The 12000-nt window shown below is 41.9% G+C and overlaps 1 protein-coding gene across 3 annotated transcripts in view; it reads left to right on the top strand.

Moving 5' to 3' along the window:
* Positions 1-12000, top strand: part of RGS12 (regulator of G protein signaling 12) — an 81459-nt gene that overhangs the window by 37159 nt on the left and 32300 nt on the right. For all 3 annotated transcript variants that reach the window (XM_054391705.1, XM_054391706.1, XM_054391708.1), the window contains exons 4-6: positions 6483-6652; positions 9967-10059; positions 11459-11602. In XM_054391705.1, coding sequence (XP_054247680.1) covers positions 6483-6652; positions 9967-10059; positions 11459-11602 — 407 coding nt within the window. The remainder of the gene's footprint in view (positions 1-6482; positions 6653-9966; positions 10060-11458; positions 11603-12000) is intronic.

Here is a 12000-nt window from a genome sequence, read left to right as displayed (position 1 = left end):
GTGAGGGTGACAGAGCCCTGGAACAGGCTCCCCAGGGGGGTTGTGGAGTCTCCTTCTCTAGAGACTTTCAAAACCCACCTGGATGCATTCCTCTGCGGACTATCCTAGGTGATCCTGCTTTGGCAGGGGAGTTGGACCTGATGATCTCTTGAGCTCCCTTCCAACCTCTGATATACTGTGAGACTGTGACTGCTTCTGAATGCCTGCAGTGATAGGACAAGGGGCACTGGTTTGAAATGAGAGAAGATTTAGGTTGGATGTTAGAAACAAGTTCTGCACCATGAGGGTGGTGGAATGCTGCGACAGGATGCCTAGGGAGGTATTTGAGGCCCCATCCCTGGAAATGTTCAAGGTCAGGCTGGACAAGGCTCTGGGCAACCTGATCTAATGGAGGAGGATGTCCCTGTTGAATGCAGGGGCTTCGGACTAGATGACCTTTGGAGATCCCTTCCAACTATTCTATGACTCTGTGATCCTAGAGTCCTTAGCTTATGTATGGCTTTGGCTATGGATGCTTAGATGCCACTTTACAACAGGAAAACCTTAAAGTGGAGGATGTATAATAGAAATATTTCATCATCCATCTCCAGGTATGCAGGTGCTAGGTATCTGAGCTATTGAGAATGTCCAAGTCAGTTCTTGCCTGCTGTTCCCTGCAGAGATCAGTTCCCTGGAGCTGAAGTCTATTATTTCCAAATACTTAAGCGTAACAGATCCCATTTGCATGTCTTTTTCCCGAGGTACCACCTTGCTGTAGCTTCTGCTGATTTGGGGGTTTAGTGTTTATCACCTGGAAGAAAATTCCCTAGGAAAAGCATTCTCAAAGACATTTTTTTGGAACAGAATCTGATGTTTACAATAATAAATAATGTAAAGCTATATTTTTGCAGAGTAACTGAAGAAGGTAGAAAAAAAAGAAATCCACAATGAAATCCAAAATAAAGCAAACCACTGTTTACACTTTTTACACTATAAACCCAGGTGAATTATTTCCTCCCACAGGTATATGGCTTGTTTGTGAGCTGCGTTGGCAGTGGGCGCTTGCTGTAGCTGTGTTCCTCTGTAACATCAATAATTCAAGTTCCTTTAGCAGCAGTGGCCAAAGGTCTTGTCTATAAATTATTTATGCAGCATTTTATAATGCTCTCTGCTAAGTATGCTATTGCTTTCCTCTGCTTGGAGCCATGCAGCTGAAGAATCAGTTCGTTTAGAATAGTTTTAGGGGCTACCAGGAGTGTCTGGAGGGAAATGCTTTAGCTTCCCTCATCCCAGCTTCACAGAGGAGAAATGCTTTAGCTTCCTTCATCTCAACCTTGCAGAGGAGAAATGCTTTAGTTTCCCTCATCTCAGCTTCACAGAGGAGAAATGCTTTGGCTTCCTTCATCTCAACCTTGCAGAGGAGAAATGCTTTAGTTTCCCTCATCTCAGCTTCACAGAGGAGAAATGCTTTGGCTTCCTTCATCTCAACCTTGCAGAGGAGAAATGCCTTAGCTTCCTTCATCTCAACCTCACAGAGGAGAAATGTTTGAGCTTCCTTCATCCCAACCTTGCAGAGGAACAATGTGTCCTACAGTAAGACTAATCTGCACCCAATGGGTTCCAGGACATTACAGCTGAACTTGGTATGGATTCAGAAGGATGGCTTTCAGTGAATGCCTTGAAGTATTTGATTAAGTGGCATCACAGTGGTTCTTATCAGCTCTATCCAGGTAATATATTTAGTGATTAACTGAAATACCTTAATTATCTAAATGCATGCATTCTGATGATTGCAAGGAATAGGTGTAGCAATAAAATGTATTTGGAGGTTCAGGTACTGTTTATGGATTTTATAAACCAATGCATACAAACCCATCCTTAATTAATTGTATTACTCACTGCTTTATGTGATTTTAAATCAAAACTTTTAAAGCCATCTTATCCTGACAGCTTTCAAGATTTCAGTTGATTAAATACCTGGTGTTGCTTATATAATGCTGGTTTTGTAAAGCAGATAAAACCAAGACCCTCCATAGACTGTATAAACACAAAAGGTGTAAAATATTGGGGTTTGAGGATTTATAGAATGTCTTCTACTGCCAGTTCTGTGTTTGAAGGAGGTGATAAATAAAACTGAAAGCTTGCAGAGAAGGTGGTACTTCCTGGTTAGGTATGATGGCCCTTGAACAGAACAGAATAAATAAATTTAGGTCCTCAGGATTTGGGATGCTTGAGCAGGGAGCCTCCTTTTACAGGATGGGTCAGTGTTCTACACAGTGAGGAGAAAGAAAGGCAGCAGGCATGAGGAAACATCACAGCACTGCTGAGTTGTCCATGCAATTGAGTTGGGATTCCCACAGTAGACTCCTCTGGCATTCTGAGATTCCCAATATTTAGTTTTCTTTTTATTAAACACTTACCAAGAAGGCGGAGGCCACTTTGCACAGCAGCCTCTGGTGATCATCACAGAGTGACCATGAGACCAGATGTGTGACTGGGCTGGAAAGTTTGCCCCTTGCTACTTTCCAAGGTGTGCTCTGCTCCGAGTGCAGGAGCTGTGGGAGTCAGGAAACCTGACCCTGAAGTCTTACACTGGAAACATTCCTCTGCAAGGGGAGTGGAGCAGGAGTTAGGGCTTACACAGTCATCATTTAAGCTTGACTTGGATACATTCTGTACTACTGTTCTAGTTTGTGAGGGTTTTACTTCCTGTCTGACCCTTTCTTCTTTTTGGCTGTTTCTAACTGGTGTACCTGCACTAGTTTAATTGCAACTGTTGATCTATGTGGTAAAAGAAACTAGAATGATCAAGCCTTTTCTGGGAAACAGCCTTGTTCTGCTTGGTTTTTCAGGTATTCTGGCAGGAATCTGTAGAGATTTTAAAAGCAAGCTGACTGTATTTTTCCCTGAAGGGAAAACAAAGCAGTGTCAGGGTTCAGTATAAATTCACAGAGTTCTTTCTGAGAAAAACCTCAATTAGCTACATAAAATCCACCATCACAGGAACAGTTTACTGTGAATGAGTGATCCCTTAATGCTTCTTTAACACATTGGAGGACCTGTACCAGAACCTCTCAAAGTAGTTTGAGAGTCTTGTGGTTCATTTGTTTTTATGGGACCTCCAGAGGAAGGAGATTCACAGAATGGTAGGGGCTAGAAGGGACCTCTGGATATCATCTAGTCCAACCCCTCTGCCAGTGTAGTTTAGAGCAAATCTAACTCCAACAAGCTGTAGGGAGCAGGCAGCTGCTGGCAGTTATGGGGAGGTGGCAGTCACCCACTGGGGTGAACACCTGGGGACTGTAAATGCAGGTTGGGTTTCCTGCCTGCCATGGGGATGCTGAGCAGCCACCAGTTGTAGGGAGGAAAGTGAAGCTGACCTGCTAATGACAGCTCTGCCTACCTTTTTGCAATCCATTTGAGTCCTGGGGCACTGTGACTTGTGGATTTAGAGTTGAGCACTGGTGGCTGCTCCCTAATTTCCCTCTTGTCAGCCAAACAGGTTTAAATGGTTTGCTCTGTGGGCTGAGTTTACCTTTCTGATTTTGTCTGAAAGGAACTAGGAAGTTTTGATCATTCGTCACAGGAGAACACTGGGGACTGAACCTTCTAGGAGTGAGGCAGGATCTGAAACTGTTCCAGATCTATCAAGCAGTGGGTGTCTATTTATATCCTGGCCTGTGAAATAAAATGTATCCACCTGCAGAATTAAAGTAAAATACTTCAGATATTAAATTCAGGTATCATTCTCCTCAGATTCACATTAGCTTCTTTCACAGTAGTTTCACTGTGGTGACAGGTATTCTCTAATGAAGCCAACAGTTGACTTGGCTATGCTTTTTCATGTATCTTAAAGAAAAAAAAACAAATCAATACTTGTTGGAAGAAAATTTGGCATTATTTGCTGAGTATTTTTAATAAGCTTTGATAAATACAATGGTAAGGCAAAGAAAAATATTCCTCTACCTGATGTGTTATTTCAGCCCTCAGATATTATCCTTGTTGAAAATATTGCTAGATTTTTATTCTTCCCCAATCTAATTCTGTATTTTGGTCTTATTTTGTCTTAAGCAATAGCTTTGCTTACAGAAATTCACAGTGTTTAACTGTTACATCTTAGTAAATATTTCTGAGCTGCAGAATACATTTAAAATAGTTTCAAAACTATATTTACATATATACTTTAAAATTGTTTTCTTTAGAGCTATCTTTATAACTTTTCACACACAGAGAGAATCACAGAATGTTATGTTTTGTCCTTTTGTGTGTGGAATGTTGGTATTTTTTCAAGACCAAGTAGACTGGCAAGTGATTAGTGAGTGCTGAGCCTCAGCAGGCTCCTCTTGTCTGCTGCAGCCCTTCCTCTTCAAGCAACCTCACTGAAGTTTGTGAGCTTGCAGTGATGGTTCTTGAAATGCAATTAATGGATGTGAGCTTACATCTTAGAGTTGCAGCAGCCTTGTTTAATTCCTGTGCTCTGTTTTGTTGCAAAGTCAAACTTTACTGGAATAAGCCTTAAAAACTAACCACTCTGCATGCGCAGTTTCTAGAGCTTAAAGTATTGTTCACAAAGTGTCACGTTGACTTATTGACCTATTAAAATAGTCTGCAAATGAAATGTAGCAAATTCATGCAATAATATTCCTGAAATAACTGCCAGTTTATTGAAAGAATTGATACAGGCCAGGTGGGATGTGGCCTTGAGTAACCTGTTCTAGTGGAAGGTGTCCCTGCCCATGGCAGGGGCTGTTGAAACTAAATGATCTTCAAGGTCCCTTCCAACCTAAACCATTCTTTGAATTCTCTGAATCTATGTTTTCTTATGGTTGTAACTATCTTTGAATGATCCTTTCCCCCCAAAAGTTCATGGTTCCATGGAGAAGCAGTAATGTTTTGCAACATAGTAATTGGAAATGCAAAGTGCTTTGAAATATATAACAGAAAAAGAAACCTTGGGTGATCTTATGTAGTAAATTTAGTGAAATTACTCCTGGCTTTAGTTAGTCCAGGTGATGAACTAAGGCAAATAAAGAACAATAAAAATGCCACTGTGAAGAGCAGGCCATTTCTTTCTGGTTGTGAATTCAGTGTTCTCAATTAGTTAACATTTATAGTGAGCTGTATATTTGCTTTTCCTTTTGGCATGGAATTATTGAAGATAGCATCTATTTTATTTTTTATCTGTTACTGCTGATTTTTCAAAGAATGGAATATCTTCTATTTTTCCATCTCTTCATCACAGATTCTCATTCAGTTTGGCATCTATCTAGTGCAATCCCTTCTGCTCAAAGCAGGGTCTGTTATGGGATCAGAGCAGGTAGCTCAGGGCTTTATTTAGTTGTGTCTTCAGAGTTAATTAAACCTCAGATCACCTCTGTGAAGTGTGTGAGTACAAAATTAGTGTTAATGGAGAGATGGGGACAGTGGTGGTTTGTGAGACAGCATGGAACACATAAATGAGAAGTTCATGAGTAGGAACCTGCTGATCAACTCCCTCTTCTACTTAGAGGAGCAATTTTTTTCACTTTTATACCTCCCTGAACCAGTGTCACCTTTTTGGTGTGTATTCTGTTTTCTGATAAGGTGAGGTTAATGCTTGAAATGATTAGCTAGGCTGCTCCACAAGGTTGTGTTTTCCTCAGTTCTCTCTGTTAATGTGTTTCTCACAGTACCACAAGCACTTTTATTTACTCCAGATCCAAAGATTCTGGTCATTACTCAGCTTGGAGTCCCTAGAGCATTGCATGGTGTTGGCTCAAGTCAGGAAAGGAGTCATGGATACCTGATTTTATCACAAACCATGATAAATTGAGGATCTGTGGCTTGATACCTCTGCTTGCCATGGATGAGGAAGCCATCCATTACTGGCTCATTTTCTTTAGTATTCTTTTCCTCAGTTGACTCCATTCCTAAATTTGCAGTATCCAACAGGAATCTTCATTTCCATGAAAAAATTTGCAGAGTCCCTGTCTTTATTGCTTTAAGTGGATAGGAAATTTTCCTGTCTCCTATCACCAAATAGGGTTTTGCCCAATTTCTAGTGAGCAAGGGGGGAAGGGGGGTCTTGAAGGTCTACCTTCCTTGGATAATCTTATGAGGGAGTGCAGTCCATGAGGTGAAGAACGTAAGCAGAAAATTTCCTCAACAACAGTTCACGTTGTAGAGCAAGAAGGAAAGATTTGTGCCTGCCCCTTTTGCTGCTGGCAGGGGATTGCTTTTAAGATGCTTATTTAATTTTCTTTGCAATGGAAGAGAACAAAATTCAGAGATGTTTGGGGTTGATTTTCCTATGCAGGTGCTCCTAATAAAAATGGGGAAGGGTGGTTGGACAAGATGACCTTTGAGGGTCTTTTCTAACCCAACGCATTCGGTGATTCTATGATCTTGAAGTCCGCACTTCTGTCATCTTGAGCAGGAGGTGTAATTAAACTGAGGAAATGATGCTGAAGGGTGAAAGGGAATGATTCCTTAATGATCATTTGTTTGTCTTTGTTCTTTACCAGAGCTGAATAGTACTGATTTAAAAGACTGCATCAGTGAGAACAGCCTCAGCAGCAATGCCAGCCTTCCCAGCGTCCAGAGCTGCCGACGCCTTCGAGAAAGGAGAGTTGCAAGCTGGGCTGTCTCCTTTGAGCGTCTTCTTCAGGATCCTCTTGGTGTTAAATATTTTTCGGTAAGTTTTGGGGGGGTAGTCACAGAATCACAGAAAGGTAGGGGTTGGAAAAGATCTCCAGAGATCAAGTCCAACCCCTTGTCAGAGCAGGATCACCTAGGGTAGGGCAAGTCACGCAGGGACGCATCCAGGCAGGTTTCGAAAGTCTCCAGAGGAGGAGACTCCACAACCTCTCTGGGCAGCTTGCACCAGAGCTCTGTCACCCCCACCATACAGGAGCATCCCCTCGTGTTGAGATGGACCCTCCTGTGTTCCAGCTTGCACCCATTGTTTCTTGTCCTGTCACTGGGCACCACTGAAAAGAGGCTGGCACCTTCATCTTGACACAGACCCCTCAGATATTTACAGACAACCCCAGGTCTCTCAGTCTTTTTTCATAGAAGAGATGTTCAAGTCCCCCAAACATCTCTCCGGCAGATCCCTGTCTCTCTTGAATTGGAGTTCCCAAAACTGGACACAGCATTCCAGGTGTGGTCTCACCAGGGCAGAGTCAGAGACCTTCCAAAATACCTTACACTGCTTCAGTCATTTTCCTGTATTGTTAGGTCATTTTCATCACTCTCCTTACACAGGACAAGAGACAGGAGATCACTCTTACACAGTTGTTCTCTGAGCACCTTTCTAAGCTTAAACTGCTTCACAGCTGAGGAAGAGTTGATAGTAACACACACACTGCTGTGCATTGCTGGTGAGCAAAGTTTCAGCTGAAAGTGGAGCCTCCATTGTGCTTTGTATCTGAACTTTTCAAAAGCTTCCCTGTTTTGTAAACCAATTCCATTTTGTTCTGTTTGTACAAGACAACAGCTTCCTAAGGTCTGATCATCTGTTTACATTTACCCACTGGGATGTTGGAAGCCGCATGGAAGATTTTTTTCAGTGATACAGCAGCTTTTCTTCCAGGGAGACCTTAGGGCAGTCTTCTAGTACCTGAAGGGGGCTACAAGAAAGCTAGGAAGGGACTTTTTACAAGGGCTTGTAGTGATGGGACGAGAGGGAATGGATTGAAGCTTGAGGAGGACATACTTAGACTGGAGATTAGCAAGAAATTCTTTAGGGTGAGGGTGGTGAGACACTGGCTGCCCAGGAAGATTGTGGATGCCCCCTCCCTGGAGGTGTTTTTTAAAATAAACATTGCACAAGTGCATGTGTTAAAGAAAGCCAATTTAAAGAACAACTGGAGAGTGCTGAGGTTTATTGTGTGCACCACATCTCCGCAGCCATTACTTGCAAGCTGGCTGTCACCACACTGTGCAGTTACTAATTTGTGCAGTATTCAAGCATTGAAGTATCCACATTTAATTCATGATTACATAATAAAGCATCCTCATGCCTGTGGAATTCAGCATGCAGAGGCCTTTCCTGAGGACAGCTTTGTCACAGGGCGGGAATGACTCTGAAAGGAAAAGATTTTGCATGTTGTGCAAATAGTCACTGATTAGAGAGCAGTCATCCAGGAAATGAGAGACCTGATTGCAAGTTGCCTCCTCAAGTGGTTCAAGCCAATATCTCCATCTTCCCAGCCATGCTTGACAGCTGCTAGGCTACATCATATCCCAACTGGGGCACCACTCAGTCCTCCTGCTGAAGCTGAAGCAGTGTACAGCCAGCTGTGCCCAAACTGCATGTCCAGAAAGGAAGCAGGAGACTGATTGTAGATTCGTAGTGAAGGCAATGAGTGGTTCCTGCTCACTAATTTGATTCTCTTTTAATCTGTAATTATATGTAAAATGTAGAAATGTCCCTTGACTGCTCTCTGGATTGTGTCTTTTACATGTTTGGTGTCTCAGGTTAGGTGTCTGAAGAACTTTTAGTTTCAGTTGAGAGCTTGCTAGTGTATTTAGACTGCCTGTATGGTAGTTTAACTCCATTTCTTTCTTAAGCAGGACTCCCTAAACACTATCTAAGTGTTAAACCCACAAAGTGAAGTTTGGGGAATTTCTGTGAAGGTTCCTCTTACACTGCTTTCTGCCACTGCTGTGTATGCTAAGGAAGATTGAGTGATATCAGTGTGACCTTTGAGTCTAAGTTGTGGCTTGGAGGATGACTTAAAATAAAATTTCCAATTAAACACTGCTACCTAAGGCTCTAAAGTATGAACAAGCATTGTTCCAATGATATCAGTGCCTCATTGTTCAGAGGACTGAGCTAATTATTTTTTTCTATCTCCTCCTCCTTGGTTAAAATGCTTTAAAAAAAATATACATGCTGAGAGAACATTGTATTCCACAAATCTGAATCAGGGCCAGTTTGTGGCTGTTCAGTTTCCCAACTGAATGGGGTGCCAGTCTTCATCTGGATTTTTAGATGCTCTAAGAGAAATGTCCTCATTCTTGTGTGTTGTACTGGGGGACTTTTTATTTTCCTCTAAGAATGTATTTTCCAAGGAGAACCACATCAGCAAGTAGTGATAAAAGATGTTGTCAAGTTGTTATTTGATGCAGAAAGATGCTGTAATGAGTATAGAATTAATTACAGGCACTGCCCAACAGACATCTAGTCTATTATAGTGGTAGAACTGCAATTAAAGACAGCTGGTTTACAGGATGAGTTTTAAATGCAGATATAAATCATTATCATAAAATGGCTCAGGTTGGAGGGAACCCTAGAGATCATCTGCTCCAACCTTCTCACCATGGGCAGGGATGCCTCTAAACTATACTCAGCTGCTCAAGGCCTCATCCAACCTGGCCTTCAGCACCCCCAGGGAGGAGGCAGCCACAACCTCCCTGGGCAGCCTATTCCAGAGTCTCACCACCTTTGTACTGCAGAACTTCTTCCTAAGCTCCAGTCTAACCCTGCTCTCCCTCAGCTTCAAACCATTCCCCCTTGTCCTGTCTCTGAACACCCTCATGAAAAGTCCCTCTGCAGCCTTCCTGTAGGATCCCTTCAGGTGTTGGAAGGCAGCTCTGAGGTCCCCCTGGAGTCTTCTTTTCTCCAGACTGAACATCCCGAGCTCTCTCAGCCTATCCTCGTAGTAGATGTGTGCCAGCCCTTGGGGCATCCACTAATTTCTATTCTACTTAACATGAGTTTTCAAACTTGATCTTTGTACATGCAAATGGTTTGATTGTAGCTTCATGGATGCCTCTGAATTGGAGAGAAAGAGCAGAAGCACTGCAGGTATGTTGAATGATAACAAGGAGGAACACTAGGTGCATATTAGATGTGCATATTTACTTCAGAGGAAAACTGACCTCTGGGATTGAAATGTTACCATTATCCAAACTTATTAAGCATCATAAAAGTGTTGTTTGAAACAAGTAACTTCTTTTCTTTCAGACTTCTTTCTTTCTTTTCTTTTATTCCCCCCCTAGGAATTTCTGCGGAAGGAATTTAGCGAAGAAAATATTCTATTTTGGCAAGCCTGTGAATATTTTAACCATGTACCTGCACATGATAAAAAAGAGGTAAGTGGAATCATAGAATGCTTTGGGTTGGAAGGGACTACCAAGGGTCATCCCTCCAGTTAGCAGGAACATCCTCCACTAGATCAGGTTGCTCAGAGCCTTGTTGAGCTTAACCTTGAATATCTCTAGGGATGAGGCCTCAACTACCTCCTTGGGCAACCTCTTCCAGTGTTCCACCACCCTCATGGTGCAGAACTTGTTCCTAACATCCAATCTAAATCTCCTCTTGTCCAGTTTCCAACCATTGCCTCTCATCCTATCACTGCAGGCCTTTGCAAACTGTCCCTCTGCAGCCTTCTTGTAGGTCCACTTCAGGTACAGTGTTGGGTCTTCAGAAATGGTTACTTCTTCAATTATTGGAGCTGTGCTTCCTTTTTGCAATGAGACTTCAGTAAATTGGGTTGGAACCTTGGTGTAGTTTTCTCAGTCCCCTGACAGCACTGTCCCAAGTTTAAGATGCTAGATATATCTAAACTGGGCTGAAGTGGTAGTAAGGAGCTAAGTTATGCTGGATGATGAGAAGTATAGGTGCAGTAGCCCAGTGCAAGGGAGTTCAGAATGAGTTAATTTAACATGTCAAGGAAAGGTAACAATTATCCTCTCTGTTCTTCTGGCCAGGCTGCCTCCAATAGCCAATGTAATGTTTTTATAGCTAACTTAGCTATGTCTGCCTTTGTAAGTGGAATCATATTTGCTCACAAATGATGAGAATCTCCATCTCTGTGGTCCTACACTTGTGAGTTTTGAATGCTGTGCAGATTGGCAACAGCTCTGTCTACACCCCAGACAAATCGAATCAACTGTACCCCATGGAAACAGCTTCATCTCCCAACCCCTCTTTATTCTTTTCTGGACCACTGAGGGGTTTTTTTCCCCCTCACTTCCTTCTGTCTTTGAACAATGTGTTTTCTGAGCACCACCCTTTAAGGGCTCTGAGCACAGTTTGGTGGTTTCTTCATTATTTCCAGAATGTGGGTGTTGCAGAGCAAACAAGCTAATAGGAAAGCATGAATGGGTTTGACTGTTAATAATCATCAATCTTCCTAGCTTCTAGAAGAAGAAGATTAGAGGAGTTATTTAAACAGTGATTGTCATGTAAAAGGTCTAAAATCTAAAAAAAACTAGTGTCCTTTGTAAGACAGCATTTGATTTTCTTCAGTTTTACTGCTTTCATACTTTATTTGCACTTTTATTTCGATGACAACTTTAAGAAATCTTTGATGAATATTTGCAATATGAAAGGGTAACCCTTATTTGGGGGCATGAAAGTAACAAAAGCTGTTAAATGAAAAATGCTGATCTAGTGAGGAAAGTGGAATGGCTGTGTGGTTTGGGGTGGTGTGCCTGTCTATAAACATGGTTTTAAAGCAACCACGTGTTTAACATTTCTTTTCTGTAGCTTTCTTACAGAGCTCGGGAGATCTTCAGCAAGTTCTTGTGTAGCAAAGCTACAACCCCAGTTAATATTGATAGCCAGGCACAGCTGGCAGATGATATTCTCAATTCCCCACATCCAGATATGTTCAAGGAACAGCAGCTTCAGGTAACCATAGCAAGCATGACTGCTGCACATATATGTCTGTAATATTTTCTTTTGAATACTTTAAAATCTCATAAAAATATTTCAGATGGTGTATGTTTTATTATGTATAAAAAGGCATTGAGGGCAAGATCATATAGACTGTTAGCAAATGATACAAAAAGCTGTGTGATGGGAGGCTGCTTGGCTGGTTTCCTGTATGTTTGCATATGTGTAGAGAATTGCCATGAACTAAAAAAAAAATCTGAAAAATGCTGTTATTGAAAGGAAGACTTAAGTCAAATGCATCACTCCATGTGTTGCAGCAGCATTGCATATGGTGTCTGCATAGGGCATGTGCATGTGGTTGCCTATTCTCTTCTTTAGTGGACAAATTGCCTACACAAATAGTGTCTAATTTT

The sequence above is a fragment of the Indicator indicator genome, chromosome 23 (genome assembly GCF_027791375.1).
Source record: "Indicator indicator isolate 239-I01 chromosome 23, UM_Iind_1.1, whole genome shotgun sequence".
NCBI classification, from domain to species: Eukaryota; Metazoa; Chordata; class Aves; order Piciformes; family Indicatoridae; genus Indicator; species Indicator indicator.
This window is presented reverse-complemented; position numbering and strand designations above follow the sequence as displayed.